Here is a 21,092-nt window from a genome sequence, read left to right as displayed (position 1 = left end):
AGAGAAAACTATTAATATTTTGACCTTCCCCGCTCTGTCTCGCTTCTCATATCCTTCTGCACACTTTTGTACACTTTTCCACACTTACCCACGTCAGCCTGCACACTTAAACACGTTATTATGCCCCGAGTTCAAGTGTTCTGAAGACTTTACTGATGCAAACTTTCCCTTCGTGTATCGTTTTCTCCTTTCGTTAATACTTAATAGCATACCCTGATCTTATTCGTCTCCCCTTATCTGTTATTTTGAGCGTGTTTTTACCCGTGAACTTGCTCTATTTATCCGTCGTCAAGTTCTAAGGTTGTCGTGTAGTAAAGTTCCAACACTATGATGACGTCACGGCCGCCATCTTCCCTGTCGTCTGGGAAGGCTGCCGAGACAGCGCTGTATTTTTCTTGTTTTTTTAGGTTATTATAAAGTGCCCGGAAGCGCCATGCTGTGGGAAGGTAGGTGGATCCTTTGCCCTTATTTTGGTGTGCAGGGACAGGAAATCAGGGCGTGGAAAGAGGGGAAAATTGGAAAATCCGTTTCATGTGATGGTGGTGGTGATGGCGGCGGTGATGGTGGTGGTGACGGCGGTGGTGGCGACAGGTGTTGGGTGGTGATGATGACGGCGGTGGTGATGGTGGTGGTGGTGATAACGGCGGTGGTGATGACGGCAGTGGTGACAGGTGTTGGTGGTGATGATGACGGCGGTGGTGATGGTGGTGGTGGTGATGACGGCGGTGGTGATGGTGGTGGTGGTGATAACGGCGGTGGTGATGACGGCAGTGGTGACAGGTGTTGGTGGTGATGACGACGGCGGCGGTGATGGTGGTGGTGGTGATGATGGCGGTGGTGATGACGGCGGTGGTGATGGTGGTGGTGGTGGTGGTGATGACGGCGGTGGTGATGGTGGTGGTGGTGATGACGGCGGTGGTGATGGTGGTGGTGGTGATGACGGCGGTGGTGATGGTGGTGGTGGTGATAACGGCGGTGGTGATGGTGTTGGTGACAGGTGTTGGTGGTGATGGCGGCGGTGGTGATGGTGGTGGTGGTGATGACGGCGGTGGTGATGACGGCGGTGGTGATGGTGGTGGTGGTGGTGGTGATGACGGCGGTGGTGATGGTGGTGGTGGTGATAACGGCGGTGGTGATGACGGCAGTGGTGACAGGTGTTGGTGGTGATGATGACGGCGGTGGTGATGGTGGTGGTGGTGATGACGGCGGTGGTGATGGTGGTGGTGGTGATAACGGCGGTGGTGATGACGGCAGTGGTGACAGGTGTTGGTGGTGATGGTGGTGGTGATGACGGCGGTTGTGATGACGGCGGTGGTGATGACGGCGGTGGTGATGACAGCGGTGGTGATGACGGTGGTGGTGGTGGTGATGACGGCGGTGGTGATGGTGGTGGTGGTGATGACGGCGGTGGTGATGGTGGTGATGGCAGTGATGGTGGTGGTAGTGATGGTGATGGCAGTGATGGTGGTGGTGGTGATGGTGATGGCAGTGATGGTGGTGGTAGTGATGGTGATGGCAGTGTTGATGGTGGTGGTGGTGATGATGGTGTTAGACCCTCAGCAGTGATTGGGGTCAGCCGCCATGTTGTCCACTCCACCAATTCCACCTCCATTGACATCGGCAGCGGCAGTGATAGATTAGAGTATTTCTGTTATCATTAAGGGATTATTGAAGAAAGGGTAGCCTAATTATTTATACATTTATCCCTAACTATTTGGGTGTTATTCCAGAAATCAGATGTGGTTAGGTTAGATTAATTCATCTTTTTATTCATCTTTTCCGTTATTTTGAGCGCTTTTTACCATTTAATGTTCTATTTACTCAATGGTTAGGTTAGATTTGGTCAGGTTGCCTTGGTAAAAATGGGGCAGGCTTTGCACTGCTCCATTGTCACTGGTAGTTGGTGGGTGTATTTCTGGAGTTTTACCTGTGATATGAAGGTGATAACTCTCACTATATATAGATGTTAATTTTTTCCATATATGTATCATTAGCTTTAATGGGGACTGGATGGCCCCATACTTACTTCTGCTAAATTTTCGGCTGGCCCCGGCCCGTGATTTTTATTTATTTATTTATTATAATATTGAATTGCATACGTACTTTTTTCAAACGAACTTTATCCCTTACAAACATTTGCTTACAAAAAATTGCATACGAATTTTATGCATGCGAACTATTTCCATACGTACTGTGGTCCTAGAATCATTATAAAGAGCGGAGCAATTCTTGTCTAAACCCTGTAATAGAATAAGTCTTTGTAGGTCACAGGAGGCCATAAACAAGGGAGGTTAGGTTCTCAGGTAATATTTCCTTTGTCTTGTTTCCCTGTTAGCTTTGAGGGTCAGGGTGGACCACTGGCCGCCACCTCCTCCTTGCCCTCATGCTAAACCTTTACTACTGTTCCTATAGGTAATGCACTCTCTCTCTCTCTCTCTCTCTCTCTCTCTCTCTCTCTCTCTCTCTCTCTCTCTCTCTCTCTCTCTCTCTCTCTCTCATAAAAATAAACATTAAAATTCTTGAAGGAATTTCCCAGCAAGCCAGAAGACGGCGGCCCTCCGTAGGCTAAACGTATGTTGTACCGGCGGCCCTACAGTGGCAGATTACGTGGGGCCGCCGTCACCCGTGCTCATAGGTTCTACGTCGGCCCGCTAACAGCGGGCCTACATAGTTATGCCTGCCATTAACCGCCCATTTATATATAGTAATCCAATGTATTTTACATGAATACACCTGATGAATAAATGAAAGATACATTCAGTGGACTTAAGTTTATTTTGACAAGATCTTCAGCTATCACAATAGGGTTTACAATTGGGTTGATGCCATTAGTAAGCAAGAGAAGACACTTATACTTTATCATTACCAGATTTAACAGTTGTATAGCTGTAATTTTACCTTAGAAACTAAAGAAAAATAATCTAAAATCACAACATTTAAGACTTTTCAAGGAACTTAATTTATCCTGTTCAGCAAGGTAATTTCCAAGCAAGACAGTGGAAAATGAAATAAGATAATTCTCCTAAAAAGTAAATCAATCAATATTTTTTGTTAAAAAAAAAATAATAATAATAAAAATAATAATAATAAGGGGAGGGATTCCTGGCCCTTGTCATCATTCCTTACAACTACAACAATATGATGGTACACATTCTTACTCTTTATGCCTTAGTGATAGCACCTGATATTACTTATGTATTTACTATTTTCAGCCTGAGGATATAGTCTTTCACATCTTTACTTTAAATCTTACCAATGATTAACTCTGTTTAAAGTATAGTTTATGAATCAACTGTCAGAGAACTTAAAACAATTTAATACTGAACAGCTAAAACACACACACACACACACACACACACTTTGGTAATACATTGTGTGTAGCTACAAAAAAAGATTTCTTTAAGAACTGAACAATTAGTATTCTTTCACCAATATAATTCTCAGCACCACAAGTATTAATCATTAGTCAGCAACATGAAAACACTGCGAGCACCCTTGAAACAAGCAATAACAAATGCCTAATCTTTGCATCAGTGTTAAGTACAAAATTACCATTAGCTATCCTGAGCTCTATTCCTAAACTGAGTATTTACATAATTAATATCATAATAATCCTATCCCTACATCCTACAGAAAAAAAAAAAATAAAATAAAAAAAAATAAAATAAAATAAAAGTGGCTTCCATTACAGCAATGCTGTCCACAACATTTCAATTAACTACTAATGTACAGATGAAACATTACAGCCAAAAGAATGAAATTAAGGTACAGGCATTTATAAATGAGGAAAATGCATCTAACAGGACTGACTGTGGGCTATGTGGAATGTGACGGGAGGTGTGCATATGGAGCAGGTAGATCATTAAGAGGTGTGAAAGCACATCAAAGGGATACAGGTGCATGTTAAGGTGAATGGAGAAGTGGGATGAGAGCTTCAGGATACATGGAGGGAGACTGGAATGTGTGGTGTCACTGTGGCATGAAAGCCTGGAATGGTACCAGTAAACTGAGTATTTTATGATGCATTAATGCACAAAGAGAGAGCAAGAGAGAGAGAACTTTGAATATGCAATGCCAGAAAGTCTAGGCAGTATCACTGCTCTCACAAGTTCTTACATCTCTCCTCCGACGGCCTCCATCTCGATCTCTGGCTGTTCGAAACCACTCCTTCATTACTTTTTCAATTGAGGCAGCTGTTGCACTCTTGTGCTCTGCATTCTTGCGGACACTTTCTGTCAATAGGAAATCTGCCTTTAACTCAGTAAACTTCAATATACTCAAATCTGAAATGTAAGTAGTTAGACATGAGTAACTCAATTCATATGGGGTAGTGGTTAAAAGTTGATAGCTACATGGTAAGCTAGTATTGTAGTCACAAAACTTTAATGTACAGTCAAAATTAAAATACATGAATAGATGTCAAAAGCAGATTATCCAATAGAAACAATTAAATTCTCGACTATTCAATCAAGCACCACATGAGTTAAGTGATGTGTACTAATCTGAACATCTGGAGTATACTAGGTGTAACACTGTTTTGCCTAATATTCTGTTTTAGACTGGAAATACAATGCAGAAAAAATTTATGTGGATGAGTTAATTAAGAATATGACTGAATATCAAAGCAAGCAAATTTACTAAGTCTATGCATAGCACAGAAAAAAATACTATAGGAATGTATACTAAGCATTACTGCATATTTGTAACTGCATGGAAACACTTTTCTCCCATCACACTTGGCAGACAAGGATATGTAGGGTAGTTCTAGCCATTGCTTTTACCTTAGGGATTTGTGTCTGGTCACGTAGTAACCCAAATGAAGATAAACAATACAACACATTACATTACAGTCTTGTATACCAATGGACCCTTTCATTGTTTACTTGTTCTAGGTGAGATAACTGTTAGCCTGTGACTGCATCATAAGCCACTTACTAATTATTGTATCCTTCAGCTTCATTGTGCAAAAGCTCCGTTTCATTCCTTTGCCACACCAATTGAAGTGGATGGCCAAGGAGTTGCTCACAGTGTATCGCAGAATGCGCCTCACTGTGTCTGGAAGACCTGATCCACCTATTACATACAGACTTGCAATCTGAAAGAGCAGTAACGTTGCAGTAGTAAACAAGTGAAGGGTGCATGAAAAACAGTACAGCCACATTCTCTTTGAATTCAGGCTAGCCAAAAATGATACTGTGGTTCTAATATCAAGTGTTGCCAGGTTTGTCAAAAATGATCAGTAAATAAAAAGTTTGACTTTAATTTACAAAAACCTACACCTGTTTCTACTGAAATTTGAAGGTTTCAGCAACATCAATAGTAAATGATCACATAACTTACAACTTTCTTCTCTAGGTCAGGATCCATCAGTTTGCTTTCTAGGGCTTCCATTTCATTCATATCCTTCACAGGGAAGTGAATGCCCTCTGGTACTGCTTGATCTTGTTCTTGCACACTGTGGTGTCTGAGGAGAGTATTCAGCTTGGTGGAGTGGGAATGCAGTATAGCACGTAGTTCTTCCAACACCATAAAGATTCTTGCATCTCGGGCTGTAATTTTTTAGAACATATCACTTATGAGCACATAATAACCTGTCATACCAAGATATTAACATATAACAATACCAGCACAATAGTAGTTACGGCCCAAAACTGGAGTATACTTGAACTGCATTTCAAGTCAAATGTAACAACTTCCCTATCACAGTGTTAAGTGACTTCAAAAGAAGAAACTGCATTACCATTTACATCCAGACTCTCAGGTGGTGGTAGCTGTGGCTGTGACACAATACAGCTCGGTACAGATGGCCTAGGTGGAACTGGTCTTGCAATCTGGTCTTTGGATTTTACCTCCACATCCCTGATACTGCTGGAAGCTTTTGTCTTAGCCCTTGAACTAAAGCAGTCCTCTTCAGAACTTTCATGGTCAGTGTATCTGCTGGGAGATCTGGAAAAAGATATGGAAATATATAATAAACGCAATCTGGAACATTCACATGTATATGTATGAGCACAAGTAAACTAGGTATATGCAAGCACACACACACACAAACACATATGTAGATACAGAGACAGGACAGCATGAGCTCAGCTTTCCTCCCCACATATCCCAACTAGGTAAATATACACACTCCCTCCCTCTCTCTTCACAGGATTTTTTTTTTTTCATAGAAGAAAAAAAGAATGGAAACACACCCACCTCCTCTTCCTTTTTGAACAACGGCTAATGATATCATCCTCAGAATCCTCCGTCAGTAGGTCAGAATGATACATAGCGGTTGACAACTTTGCTCTTGCTCTCTCATATGTATCTGTGGATAAATTTAGTAAATATTACTCATTTATTATCATTGGTTACCATACAGGATCATTCCTTTTACTTGCCTTATGCTAGTACCAGGTTAGTTCATGAAGTTTTTGAGAAATCTGCCACAATGAAAGAATTAAGCACATACTATATTCATAGGTAATTTGTTTATTTCTAATTTTCCTAAAAAGTATGTAATGAAAGAAGTGAAAAAGACACAGATACGTGTTGAAATAAGTGAATACAACACAACAGGGTACTCACAACAAAGGCACAATTAGACACAACAGACACAAACAACCACAGACATCCCAGATGACGAACACAACAGACAAGGACACACACAGGTCCCAGGTGATGAACCAACAGTGGGTGGACTGGATGCCGCAGTGTTCTGTGAAGTATGACTGATAATATTAAATGAGTCCAGAAATGGCTAGTAAGAGTAGCAGAAAATGAAGTACATAACTGGAATTATGTAATTCCAGTTACTGTAACTACTCCTATTCTTAGCAATCTCTGAATAAAATATAGCAAAACCTTTGTGAAACAAAAAATGTATATATACTGTACCTGATTCATACATGATTTTAACAGAATACTTCGTCCATTCTGTACATGGTGAATCTCTGTTGCGGACAGCATTGTTTATTCGTGTTGAGGAAAGGTATGGAGGCCACAGTGCTTTGTCTTTGCTAACTAGCCATGATGAAGGGATTACAGCCACATCATTTGTCTTAAGGAATTCCACCAAAACAAATATTTCACCCATCTGTTGGAAAAAACAAGACAAAACCACGAAAGTGTCTTTAAAGCAAAATGCAACCCTAAGTAAATAAAGAAAAAAGCAGACACTAACACATCCAGTACCATAGCCCCAACTTCTGCATCACTCATGGTCTATTAAACTGGTGAATCACTGGAATTACAACAAAGAAATCATTCTTATAAGGCAGCATTACATATTTGCACATTATTTCTGACAGTGGAATAATATCAAGCCTTCCTCTAAGATGTGATACCTTGTAAACACCCAAATCTGATGAACTTAGTGGGCTTGTAAAGAAGGTGGATATATTACTAAAAGATTCAAAGAGTACCATCACTTCACCTCCATCCTTTCTAACCAAAATGTTCTTTATCAGACCTATATTTGACCCAACCTTCACACAGTTATCTCCAGAATCTATTGAGAACTGGAGTTTCTTGTAAGTGACCTTCTTGAACTGAGAAAAATTATCATCAGATCCTGGCAATGGTCCATTATTATGCATGTGCTTGGGTACCTCTACATCTACATGCTTTTTGGGTTCTGTTGACAAAAGAGCATTCATTTCCTCATGAAGTCTACAGATCACTTGTTGGACGGGAAAGTTGGGTTTCCGCAGCTTGGCTTTCAACTTTCCAAGGAAATTTTCAAATGGAAAGGCTGAGAACCTATCCAATGGACCAAAATTTGCAACATCACCAGCTAAATGTGACAGCCCATGAACATTATAAACTAACATATCTGAACCATATATCCTGCCAAAGTCTTGCACAAAGGTACACAATAATTCATGGGCATATTGGCAATGTGTAGTGTAATAGAATGGACTTGCAAGACAGTAAATGCCAACAAAAAGATCTAAAAAGTTTTGATATTTATCATCAGCCAATTTGTCTTTTAATGCAATTGGTCCACTGTATAGCAGAAACTGCCGGTATTCAGTTGCTTTCCATCTGTCTACCTCTGCAAGTGATCTGCATTTTCTGGGAAATTCTGAAGGCAGAAATTTCCAGTACTTTAGTAAGTCATCTGATATTCTTTGTATTACATTACTTCCAACTCTACAGTTCTTACCCACAGGTCCTCTAATCCACAGCCCAATAAGTTTTCTTGTCACTCCTAAGCACACAAGGTGCATATAATCATAAGGAAACTGACTAACCATCCCAATTCCAAGCTCTATTAAAGGTGATCTAGCATAATGATGTTCTTCATCAGCCAAGCTTTTGAAGTCATCATCAGTGCGGAGTGAGGCATCAAGGGATGGAAATGTTACTTTGCCCTTCCACACACCTCTCTGGGTGCATTTTCACAACCATAGTATGCATTATGTCCTTTAACTTGTTTGACGAATGATCTTGCAGGTGCATCACAAACAAAGGATGATACCTGAACTTGAAGTTTTTTACCATCAATTACTATGCCATTTTCATTGATAATATTCATCTCAGTAACAAAATCTAGCAGATATTCTGAAACATTCCCTGGTTTATGGCTGCCACAATATAATGCAATGATGAATGGTTCACTCTCTACTGGGTGACTAACTCTTGCTAATATGGGCCAAAACTGGCTGTTTGAACTCTTAAATAAAGGCAGACCATCTATGTTAATTTGAAGAACTATATGTTCACCATCTTTCAGTGTTCTTGTTGTTAACTTATGGGACAAAACTTTTACAAGCAAGGCTTCCACACCAAAATAATGATAAGATCCTCCTGCAACCTGCTTAATGTCATAATACCGTGGAGTACTTAGCAGAGTTCTTGCATCCTTTGGAAGACTAGGATGATACTTCAGTAATATTTCCATGAGACTGTTGATGGCATTGTGTGAGATTTTGAAATCAACAGCCCATTTAGCAAGCTTAGATGACATTTGATAATAATCATGACCTTTAGTTTCATAAGCTGAATTTGTAACATCAGAATCACTTCCCGATGAACACGGTTGTTGAAATGGGTGATGTTCATACCAGCTTACCCGTTCCTGAACCTGTTCCTCCTCACAGACTGCCCCACAAGTTTTCTGATTTATTTCACTATCATGACAAACTGTGGAATTCTGTGTGCTGTAGGGCAAAACCACTATACTCTGCATGTGCTGGTCGTTCAATATCTGGGATTTCTCTTGCTTTACGCAAAGATTCTAAATGAACTGACACCTGCTGCTGAATTCTCCTTCATTTCGTCCAGTAAGATAACTCTCCCTCCATGGCACCACTATATACGTGCCAGCTAAGCCTCACGAACAGCAAATTTACCACTGTGCGCTTAAGCTACATCGACATTAACTATATTACAGGATACTTGCCTTTTAGGGAGAAAAGAATGATGTGAAGCGAAGAACAGTCTAAGCACCGTGCAGGACAAAGCAGGAGAGGCTGCGGGCTGCTGTGAGTTTTCCCGCGCTTCTCTATGCGGTGGTGCCAAACACCAGATATGAGAGTGTCTTGTCTTTCCACTTGGCTCACTTAACATTGCATAAACGTTCAAACAATAATTCTAAACGTAAAATGTAACTTCAAAAACATTTTTACCTTTCTAGGCACGAGGATTTATACCACAGATTATTGGTACTACTCAACAAAGTACGGCAACAGCGCATACCTTGTTTTTTTTTTCTCAATACATGATCGTTGAATCAAAAATAGTTTCGTTAATCACCAGAATGTATAATAAAACACTCGATATTTTTATTCGTTTAAGAACATAAGTGCGTGCTAATATTTACCATGCTAAAATGTACGGTTGAGTTTGTCTAACAACCATTCGGCGCATTTACAGTTATCATTTTTATCTACAACCAAACACAAGAAAGTTTAATTGCATATAACATGTGAAATGGGATATATATTTATGATGTAAGGACACAGAAATGTCTTGGTAGCCGAAATATTTTAATGGACCGAACTCGTTATGTTCCCCTCAGTTTTAAGACAGAGTCCCCAGCGGGTCATCGCAGGGCTTTGAGAGGCAAGACTTGCCCGCACTTGGCCGCCCTCGGCCTCTCTAAAGCCTGCGGCGGGCCGCCGGGGATGGTTTGCTGGGTTATTATTCCCAAAAAGACTCAGTGTTTATACAGTTCTCATTCCTAACTTAATTTGCAGACATAAGAAGAAGAGGAGGAAGAACAAGAGGAGGAGGAGGAGGAGGATGAAGGGGACACACAGGAATCAAATGGTGAGTGTTGTTAACTTTATAACTATTTTCCTTGTTCATCTTCTTGCACCAATTTTCTTCCTGCAATTGTTCCTTTTGTGCAAAATTCTCGGTCTTTTTTATTTCCATTTCCAGCTCTCAGTCTTCTCTCCTTCCTGTTAGTTCCTGCCACACAGCTGCCCTCGGTACAATGTCAGGTCACAGTGCGGGGCAGAGTTGTCATATGAAAAGGGACTCTGCCATCAAGCGTGACATGTTGTGGGAGCGGTTGTACAGAATAGTGAAGTCCCTGCCATATATAGGGTGGTCCTAATCATGACTGGGTTCAAAGAGAGGAGTGGGTTGGTTTGGAGTCAGTTGGTGGTCAGACCCTGGTGGCAAGGTGGCTCTTAGGGTCGTATTATGAGACATTTCGCCGCCCAAGAACACATATTTGACAAGGCTTTCGTAGGAGTTGTGGGCATTTCCTGGGGTAGTTTTATGACCCTGGTGGTAGTGTGACCCTTCCTCTGTACCATGAAGCTAAAGAAACACACATTTGTCAAGACTTTCATAGGAGTTTGGGGCATCTCCTTGGGTAGTTTTATGACCCTGGAGGTAGTGTGACCCTTCCTCTGTACCATGAACCTAAAGAAACACACATTTGTCAAGACTTTCATAGGAGTTTGGGGCATCTCCTTGGGTAGTTTACAGTCTGCGTCAATTGACTTTTCGTACCGCTTGTTTTCATAAGTAAATACGCGTTCCTTGTATACATACCTTGTTTTAACCGGTAAATAAATTAATAAAGACATTTGATTTTGCACAAAATACTCACCAATTGTGTAACTAATACTTGGTAGGGTTGCCATTCCTCTTGAGAACTTCTTTTAGGCGCTTGGGAAGAGATTCTGCGAGGCTCTTCAGATGGTCAGGATCAAGCGACTCCCAGGCCCTGCGCAGCTCTACCTCCAGCTTGGGCAAAGATGACGTGTCTTTTTCCCTCAACCTGGCTTTGATTATGGCTCAAAGGTTTTCGATCGGTGAAAGATCTGGAGAGTTCGCTGGCCAGTCCGTGATAAAATTAATACCACAGTCAGATAGCCAGTGTTTGATCAGTTTTGCCGTGTGTGGTGGCGCGCCGTCCTGCTGGAGAATGTCTGTGCCGCTCTTCTCAAAAGATGACTCCAAATGCTCGTTCAGAATGATGTAATAGGATTCTTTAGTCACAGTCTCATTTTGCGGTAAGATCACTAAGTCCCCTAAGCCACCATAGGCAAAGCTGCCCCACACCATTAAATGCTGAGGGTGTCGTACAGCAGCAGCGATGCGGTTCACAGCCAAGGGGTCTGAGTCCCGCGCGCCACACTCTCTGTCCTGATGTGTCACTCACACGGAATGTGGCTTCATCAGACCACAGCACCCTCTTCCAGCTCTCCAAGTTCCAGTCTTTATGTTCCTTAGCGAACAATACCCTCCTCTTCCTCTGTGAGTCATTTATCAGGGGCTTTTTCCGCGCCCGCACTTTTCTGTAGCCAAGGTCAACGTGCAGCACCCGCTGAACAGTTCTAACGGACGCGCCACCGAGGAGGCTGGGATGTTGTTCCTTCAGTTTTCTTGCAGTGAGGGTCGGGTTACAGTCAATCTCCCTCTTTAGCAGGTTCAAAGTCCGAGGGACAGTGCTGCGAGCCCTGCCTCCCCCGTGTCCGTGTGCCGGTACCTTCACGCCTCCGCCATCCTTGAATCTTCTCACTATGTTCTGCACGGTTCTCGGCAGAATACCAGTGTTCTGACTAATTTCACTTGTTTTCAAACCTAATTTATGGTCCTCTATCACACGCACGATATCGTCATGAGATGTGTACTTTCTAGACATAACGATAAGGATGCAATTAACACATAATATCCCGAGCGAAAAAATAACAAAGCCAGCGGTGGAAAAAAACGGTGACTGCACACAAAACGGTTACACAAGTCACTGAGGGTGATGAGTCATAGCACCCCATATGAAGGAAGCATTGACATGAGTTGCCAGCTAATTAATTTTTCTTGGCCCCATTTTCGTAGCCGTGTAAGAAGGGCATATCCGATTCGCGCCAATTGGAGTTTCGTACCTGCGCCCGCGAAAAGTCAATTGACGCAATCTGTATGACCCTGGTGGTAGTGTGACCCTTCCTCTGTACCATGAAGCTAAAGAAACACACATTTGTCAAGACTTCGAGCTTGTATGGGGTGGTACACAGGTGCCTTGAATGGACTCGCCCTAAAAACACTAGTAGGAAAAGCACCTCATGAAAGTGACACACAACTATATGGAAGTCTCAGGAGCATAACACACACACACACACACACACACACTTTGAATATGTATGTATCTGGGTGGGTGAGTGAGTGTATATGTGTGTGTGTGTGTGTTTGGGAATATCATACTCCATTTCTTCCCATCCCATCCCTTCCCATGCCTTCCTTTCCATCCCTTCCCTTCCTATCCCTTCTCTTCCCCTTCCATCCCTTCCCCTTCCTAACCTTTCTCTTCCCTTAACTTCCCTTCCCTTCCCTTCCCTTCCCTTCCCTCCCCTCCCCTTCCCTAACCCTCTCTTCCCTTCCCATCCCATCCCTTCTCTTCCCTTCCCATCCCTTCTCTTCCCTTCCCATCCTTCTCATCCCTTCCCATCCCTTCCTTCCTTCCCATCCCTTACCTTCTCATCCCATCCCATCCAATCCTTTCCCTTCGTTTCGCGTCCTTTCCCAACCCTTCAATTTCCATCCCTTCCCTTTCCTTCCCATACCTTCCCTACCCTTCCCTTCCCATCCCTTCTCTTCCCTTCCCATCCCTTCTCTTCCCATCCTTCTCTTCACTTCCCAACCCTTCCTTCCTTCCCATCCCTTACCTTCTCATCCCATCCCATCCAGTCCTTTCCTTCCCATCCCTTCCATTCCCATCCCTTCCTTCCTTCCATTCCCATCCCTTCCTGTCCCTTCTCTTCCCTTCCATTCCATTCTATTCCCATCTATTCCATCATATTCAATAAATCTTTAACAGCTGGAAAAGTTCCATCAGATTGGAAACTTGCAAATGTCACACCAATTTTCAAAAAGGGGGACAAGTCTCATCCAGGAAACTATCGACCAATTAGCCTGACATCGATTGTTTGTAAGTTAATGGAGACTATCATTCGCGACAATATGGTGAAATTTTTCGAAGAAAATAATATGATAAATAATTCGCAACATGGCTTCCGTAGTAAACGTTCGTGTTTAACTAACTTACTTGATTTTTTCATTATATTTTTGAGGTGTTCGATGAAAGCAGATCAGTAGATATCATGTATCTGGATTTTCAAAAGGCATTTGATAAGGTCCCCCACCAACGATTGCTCAGCAAACTATTGGCGCACGGTATCTCGGGTAACATTCACAATTGGCTTGTGGACTGGCTCTCTGAGCGGAAACAGAGAGTAGTTCTAAATGGTGTTACATCTAACTGGCTCGACGTCAGAAGCGGCATACCTCAAGGATCAGTGCTTGGCCCCATGCTCTGCTTAATTTATGTTAATGATATCGATGATGGGCTCACTTGCAAAGTATCAAAATTTGCTGATGACACAAAAATTGCTAGTAAAGTAACTGCGACACTCGACGAAGAAGCATAACAATCAGATTGAGATCGACTTGCACGTTGGGCCAGTCAATGGCAAATGAAATTTAACGTTGACAAATGTAAAGTGTTGCACATCGGAAAAAATAACAATCGCGTTCGGTACGTAATGAATGGCCAACAACTTTCTGCAGTAAGTAAAGAAAAGGATCTTGGAATCACTATATCAAGCGATTTAAAGCCCGGTCAGCATTGTTCAGAGGTAGCTAAAACTGCAAACAAATTGGTTGGCTTCATCGGACGAGTCTTTAATAATAAATCGGAAAAAGTAATATTAAAACTATATAATTCGTTGGTTCGACCCCGTCTAGAGTACTGTGTACAGTTTTGGTCTCCCTACTACAGAAAAGACATAGTAAAGTTGGAACGGGTCCAACGAAGAGTAACAAAGATGATTCCTAGGTTGAGAAATTTGTCATATGAACAAAGGCTTAAAAGTAAATTTATTCAGCCTATCAAAACGAAGAATGCGAGGCGATCTAATAGAAGTGTTTAAAATGTTTAAAGGATTCAGTGATATTAATGCGGAAGATTACTTCACAATTGATCGATCAAATAGAACAAGAAGAAATCACAATTTGAAGATAAGTGGTAAAAGATTCTCGACGCATGAAGCTAAACACTTCTTCTTCAATCGAGTTGTTAATGTTTGGAACTCTCTTCCCTGTGATGCCGTTGATAGTACAACAGTTACGGCCTTCAAGAATAGATTAGACAAGTATTTTGAATCCAACCAGCAACTAAGATATTACTCATTGTCGTAATAACGTTAAGTTCTTTCAAATACTGGTGTCTTTGTCCGCTTTTATCGCCCGGTTTGTGGTAGCAGTAATGGTAGTTCTTTCCTCTTTCCTACATAATTTCCATGCAGTTTTTCCATGCTGCATGGTTCTCTTTCCTTTCCTGCCAGCTTTGGCTGGAGGGATGGGGGGTGGGGAGGAGCCTTCGCCTTTGCTGTCCTTCATCTTCCACCTTTGATTAGATAGTTAGTGTAGCTTGTCACAAACAGCCTCGTAAGGACCAGCAGGTCTGCTGTTGTTTGTTCTTCCTTTGTGTTCCTTTGTGTTCCTTTGAGTTTAGGGCATTTTCAGGGGTAGTTTTATGACCCAGGTGGTAGTGTGACCCTTCCTCCGTGCCGTGAAGCTAAAAACACACGTGACACATTTTTTGTAGGAATTTAGGCCATTTCCAGGGGTAGTCTTATGAGCCTGGTGGTGGTGTGACCCTTCCTCTGTTCCACAAAGGGACAGTGACCCCTGCAAACACCCAAAAAAGCTATCTATTTATATTTATCTGTCACCCTTTATCTATCTATCTATCTATCTTCCCTTCAGTAGCTGTCACCATTAATACTTGAGCTGTTATGCCTCCCCAAAAAAGGGAAGCATTACTCCTGTGTCTGACACGGGTTCCGGACAAAAGTTCGTATAGAAAAACTTCATCTGGCAATAATTCGAAGGATAAAGTTCGTTTGCCATAAGTACGTAGAGTATAAAGTTCGTCATGTCAAAAGTTCATAATGGGAAAAAATCGTAAAGGAAAAAAATCGTAAGCTTAAATGTTCGTCGTGCAAATGTTCGGTAGAAAGACGTTCGTACACGTAAAAGTTTGTATGGAAAACGTTCGTATGCAAATGTTCGTACGCAACTGTTCATACGCAAATATCCGTCAGAGATAAAGTTCGTATGGAATAGAAAAAAACTTTGTATGGCAATAATTCGTACGGTAAAGTTCGTTTGATTCTAGGACCAAAGTACGCATGGAAATAGTTTGTACAGAGAGGGAGAGAGAGAAATGTGTGTGTGCATTTTTTTAACATAACTGGGGGACCAAAAGGTCTCCCCGTGGTGAAAAACAGTGGTCCAGTAAGAAACTTTTTAAGGTACTGGGCGACAAGATCTTTAGTCTTGAAATAATTCCTGGAGGCAGTGGCTCATCTTGTCAGTGTGTATTATTTTGCGTTAACGAGGGCGGTGGCGGCAGAGTGCAAGGTTATGATGTTGGTTGTCGGTAGCGGAGGTGATGGTGGTTGTCAGCAGGGTCGGCTCTTAGCGACACCCCCATTTTTCATGGGTTTCGGACAAAAATTCGTATAGAAAAGCTTCGTGTCGCAAGTATCCATAGCGACTCAGGGCCCCTTTCACAGTCGTTTTGTTTGTTTTGATCGTTACCAATGATCGCCGCTTTAGAATTTCCACTCTAAACTGGCCGATGGGGAAGTGGCGGCTGCAGGGTTAGCCCAGCCCCGCACCTTACCACACACTCTCAACACCTTGCTTCCTCTGCAGCCGCCACTACCCCATAGGCCAGTTTCACATGGAAAACTATAGCGTCGATCGGCGCCGTAGGTAACGATCAAAACAAACAAAACGACTGTGAAAGCGGCCTTATTGCCATACAAACATGCTCACAAACTTTTCCGTCCGTACTACTTTACACACAAGAATTTTATCCCTGACGAACATTTGCGTACGGATAATTGCACATGATTTTTTTTTCTATACTAACTTTTGTCGTTACGAATATTTTACATACGTACTTTATACCATATGAATATCTGCATACGAACTTTAGCGAACGAACTTTTACTTAAGTATTTTTGTCAGATGAACTTAATCCCTGATGCAAATTTGCGTACAAACTTTTTGCTTACGAACAATTTCATACAAAACTTTTCCATACGAACTTTTGTCGTTACGAATAATTTACATACATACTTTATACCATACAAACTTCAGCGTACGTACTTTTTTCAGACGAACTTTATCCCTTACAAACATTTGCTTACAAACAATTGTGTATGAACTTTATGCATGCGAACTATTGTTGTGTTGAATTTAGACAGTGAAGAGAATTTATTATTTCCAAAAGCATGTTAATGTTTATACAGCCTATTAATCCCTCACTTGATCTGCAGATACTGCCAGAAGAAGAAGAGGAGGAGGAAGAGGATACAGAGGAATCAGTTGGTGAGTGTCAATAATAATTCTTTCCTGTTTCTCCTCCTCCCTTTATCGTTATACTACCTCCTCTTAATTACATCTGTTCTCTGCCTAATCCTCCCTTCATTCTCTGATCCCCTTCCTCTTCCTCCTCTCCTTTCCACAGTTGTTTCTTCTCTCTGTCTGTTGGTTCCTCTCATGGAGGTATAATGGCTGCTGGAGTCCACATCACCGGAATCTCAGCTTCCATTAATTATGTGGAGCAATATATAAGCCACACACTCTCAACACCTCTCGCTTCCTCTGCAGCCGCCACCACCCCATAGGCCAGTTTCACATGGAAAACTATAGCATCGATCGGCGCCATTGGTAACGATCAAAACAAAGGATCCCTAAGTGCCGAAAGTCTGTCATAATGTCACGGGGTAAAATAATGATTTTATAACAGGAGTGTGCTCACAAGGCGGTAGCTAGCCGACAAGGGTTGATTCCCGCGGCACGCCAGGAGACAACGGTGTACACACCCTGACTTGGGAGTACTAACACGACTTACCTGCTCAAATCTCCCGTGGGGTTCTTATTTACTCTCCTTATGGGGCTGGAAGGCACATACGCACAGGCAAAAGGGTTACTAATAAAGCTCGTGTACAACTATGCACTAACTTTATTACACACAAAGAAAACACAGACAAATCTCACATACACACTCAGCTGAGCCTAGCGTTACTCGTGCTCGCACCAGACTAACCTGCCCTGGCTACACTAACAACTAGCTACTTAACTTGGTGCGGAGGGAGAAGAGTAGAGGTTTGTTGCACAGCCTTGCTCGAGGTGGCTGCAGCTTGTCCTTCCTGCCGTGGGTCCTCTCATCAGGCGCGTGATGTCGGCGGTAGATGCGGCTTTCAGGAAGAGGCCGCCGCGGACTCGACACACCCAAACTGAGACCCGGTGTGGGCTGTATCCCGAAGTGGCGAAGCCCAGGATCCCCACACTCCAGCAGGAGGAAAACCGCGTGGTGCCAAGAGGAGGCGAGAGTAGAGGAACGTCGCCCCGTGACCTCACCAGACGGCGGTCAGGGGGAGAAGAGTCCCGAGCCGCGGCGAGTGACCTGACGGCCCCAACTCGCCCGGCCGAGATGCAAAACGCTGCTGGCGCGGAAAAATACAACAGAGGGTGCTGACAGCACTCTGAGCAATACTGCCATAGGCAGATATCGTTACACTTTCCTGACGCGCAGCTATAACTTGCAAGTGCATGGCACCGCAATATAAACAGCGGAGCAAGCTACGTACAGACACGTAGAGGAAAGCAACAATCGCGGGCTAGCAACACAGGCCGCGGGCGGCAACAGCCCCCATGGCGGGAAGCACAAAGACAATACAAGACTTCCTCATCAACAGAGGCGTAACTAGCTGCAGTAATGCACACACTACTACGCACCTGCAGAGTGGAGTGGCGACTCCTGAAAGTGCGTAAGCGCAGGTAAAACACAGCGGGCGACCCACAACGAAAATGCACGCCTTGGCATCACTACGCTCGTCGCCTAGGCAACGAACAGGCTGAGTCATCGTGACCCGCCCCGCGCCTAGGTCACGTGACGAACTAGGAAAACGCGTCAGCAGCTTCCCTATAGCAAATAATATAAAAAATAACGTCGCGAATCTAAACCGCGACACATAAGCAGCCTGAATTTAATCTAATTCACCCTAAAGTAACCTTCCTCTGTCTTGAATGACCCTAAACTAATGTAATTCACTCATCTTACCTAAAACTACAGTTGAATTACCCTAAACTTGCCTTAAAATAATCCCCTAAACGTAATTCACTCCAAGGTAACCTGAATCTGACCTATCCTGACCTTACCTTAATATCCTAACCTTACCTTAACTTATCCTGACCTTACCCTTAAGTGAGGGTTTCAGGACGGTACAGAAATATATTTACAATAAATTCCCAAGTATTCAACAAGTGCCTCACTAAGCAAAGAGTAGTTGCCGTTTTTTTTCGCCGAATTTGCTTATCACTCTCTTGACTGAAATGAGGGGGATATCATAGTGGACATAGAGGAGGGCAAGTCCGTTCAGGCGCTCTTGGCCAACGGTACTCCTCAAATAGGTTTTAAGCCTTTTCAATGCTGAGAAAGACCTCTCGGCTTCTGCGTTGGAGACTGGAAGCGTCAACAGAGTTTTCAAGAGAATGGCGAGATTGGGGAACACGCTGGTGCTGGCGTGTGCCTGGGCTTCTTTGATAGTTTGGAAGACCAAAACGGATAATGCCCAGTGCCTTCACGAGTGTCAGGGATTCCATGTCGAGCTCGTAGAGCTTCACCGCTTGAAGCACAGCTGCAACATCCGTTTCGAGGCCATTGAGGAGTTGCTTGAGCTGATCGAAGTGCGACAGGCACTGTGTAGTCGCCGAACCGACTCTTCAACTCAGCCAAGACGTGGTCCACGAATGGAATGTACACCGCCCGGCGGTAGCACTCCTCAGCATTCTCGCACGGAACATTTGATCGCTGGGTCTGTCGTCCACAGAGTCGTGGCACAGGGATGGTGTCATGCGATGACCCCACCTCTACCAAAAGCTCTTCCGCTTTCATGAACACGTCGTGGAAATGATTCTCCACATCTGCTCTGAACTTGCCAAAAATGGTCTCGATGCCACGAATCGGGCATAGGCTGACACCAGGTCGCCATCTTTTCTCTGAAGAGTTCGGCTTGGCTTGAGAGTATGCGCCAATGTACACTCCACTACAACCAGTTTAACGAGAAAGCGGGGAACATGTATGGCGATGAGAAGGAGCCCAGCGGTGGCGTCAAGTTCTTCCTCGAGAAAAACATCAATGACAGGCAGAAATTCAACAAAAACCAGCACTGCGTCATGCCTCTCAATCCACCTGGTGGGGCACAGGGGAACAAGCTCTTCGCGCTTGGCCGAGGTAAGCTTGACAACCTCTGTGAAGCGGAGACAGTGCATATTTGAAGAATGAATGAAGTTGCACACCTCGGTCAGTGTTTGAAGAGCGATCTTCACTTCTTTGACGTCACACGGCTTCGTCAGTACTAGATTCTGCCGGTGGTCAGAGCAGTGGATTGGCTTGGCCAGGGTGTACTTCTTCATGAGTACTGCGGCACACCCTTTGAATTTTCCCATCATGGCACTTGCTCCATCGAAACCAAGTCCCCTGCACTTGGCCATGTCCAATCCGAGGTCTTCAACGGTGCGCAAAAGGAGCCAGGCTAAACCTTTACCGGTGAGGCCTGGCGTGCACAAAGGCAAGGAAGTCTTCCCTTATTTCCTGATGATAGTGGCCTGCACTAAAATTCACTTTCTGCTTGCATGTGAGGAATGAGGTCACCCCGTATCCGCCCCTGGGCTACGGGTATGTGGTACGTAACGTTGGGACCTGTTCGGGTAAGCCACGAGTGCGGATCTTTGCTTTCTATCCCCAGAGTAGTCCACTGTAAGTCAGATTATACTGCTCACTGTACCAGGAATTACCTTCTGAATAAAGCCTTGAACGTAATGACGACGCACTCTGCTCGTTTGAAAAGCTGTTATGAATGTTTGGGACAGGTTACTATGGTGGCTAGGTCATTACATACTCAAATCAGGACTAGGTTTTGGGAGACAGGTCAGGTCATTTTGTTGTAGACTTGTGATACTGGGCTGGACTGCACTGGGTACACCATCGCACGCTGAAGTTGTTGCGCACAATTTATAATGATATTTTTTTGGAGTGACGGGCTTTTTTTCATTATTGGTTCTTTTTTTCTTGAATTGTTTACTGTAAAAAAAAAGTATGTTAATGTTTACACAGTTATTTGACACCCAACTTGATTTGCAGACACTACCAAACGAAGAAGAGGAGGAGGAGGAAGAAGAAGACGAGGAACACAGGAGGAGCCCATTGGTGAGTGTTAATTTATTTTTTTCTAAAGTGGTTAACGAGCAATCAAGGAATTTTTATAATAAGGAGGGAAAGTGTGATTTTTTTATTGTAGTTTTGTTAAGTTGTCGAGGGGGAGAAGGCCCCCATTAGATAGCTTACACTATAGCTGGTCTGTTTCATTAGGGGGGTCCATGGGCGCACAGCCCCCTATTAGGGGGTTGAATGGGCAAAGGCCCCCATGAGGTAGCTTACGGTATTGTTGGGCTGGTTTAGTTAGGGGGGTCCATGGCTGCAAAGGGGGGTTATATACATCCATTTAGACTTTTTGGATCATCTTTAGTGGAGGTAATTCTCTCTCTCTCTCTCTCTCTCTCTCTCTCTCTCT

At 43.3% G+C, this 21,092-nt stretch overlaps 1 protein-coding gene and 1 long non-coding RNA gene across 10 annotated transcripts; one reads left to right on the top strand and one right to left on the bottom strand.

Moving 5' to 3' along the window:
- The first annotated feature begins 335 nt into the window (after window positions 1-335).
- Window positions 336-20,819, top strand: LOC126990250 (uncharacterized). 2 transcript variants are annotated; one of them, XR_007744167.1, is made up of 5 exons: window positions 336-446; window positions 9,396-9,470; window positions 10,185-10,257; window positions 16,791-16,842; window positions 20,663-20,819. It is a non-coding gene; the product is annotated as an uncharacterized LOC126990250 (long non-coding RNA). The 2 variants fall into 2 exon arrangements; XR_007744166.1 differs by lacking the exon at window positions 9,396-9,470 and having other exon boundaries at window positions 339-446; window positions 20,663-20,817.
- Window positions 2,438-8,367, bottom strand: LOC126990248 (uncharacterized). Of its 8 annotated transcripts, none has more exons than XR_007744162.1 (6): window positions 6,571-8,367; window positions 6,195-6,310; window positions 5,741-5,946; window positions 5,341-5,549; window positions 4,936-5,095; window positions 2,438-4,283 (listed from the first exon to the last, which is right to left on the bottom strand). XR_007744162.1 is itself a non-coding variant. In XM_050848798.1 (6 exons), exons 1-6 carry the CDS (start codon window positions 7,076-7,078, stop codon window positions 4,084-4,086), a joined length of 1,086 nt encoding a protein of 361 aa, XP_050704755.1. In that variant the 5' UTR covers window positions 7,079-8,356; the 3' UTR covers window positions 2,438-4,083. The 8 variants fall into 8 exon arrangements, 2 of the variants coding, with proteins under 2 accessions (XP_050704755.1, XP_050704757.1); XR_007744160.1 differs by having other exon boundaries at window positions 6,199-6,310; XM_050848798.1 differs by having other exon boundaries at window positions 6,199-6,310; window positions 6,880-8,356.
- Window positions 20,820-21,092: the final 273 nt, after the last annotated feature.

This window comes from Eriocheir sinensis, unplaced genomic scaffold, assembly GCF_024679095.1.
Source record: "Eriocheir sinensis breed Jianghai 21 unplaced genomic scaffold, ASM2467909v1 Scaffold1508, whole genome shotgun sequence".
In the NCBI taxonomy this organism is placed as follows: domain Eukaryota; kingdom Metazoa; phylum Arthropoda; class Malacostraca; order Decapoda; family Varunidae; genus Eriocheir; species Eriocheir sinensis.
The sequence above is the reverse complement of the archived record's forward strand: the minus strand, read 5'-3'. Positions and strand labels throughout refer to the sequence as shown.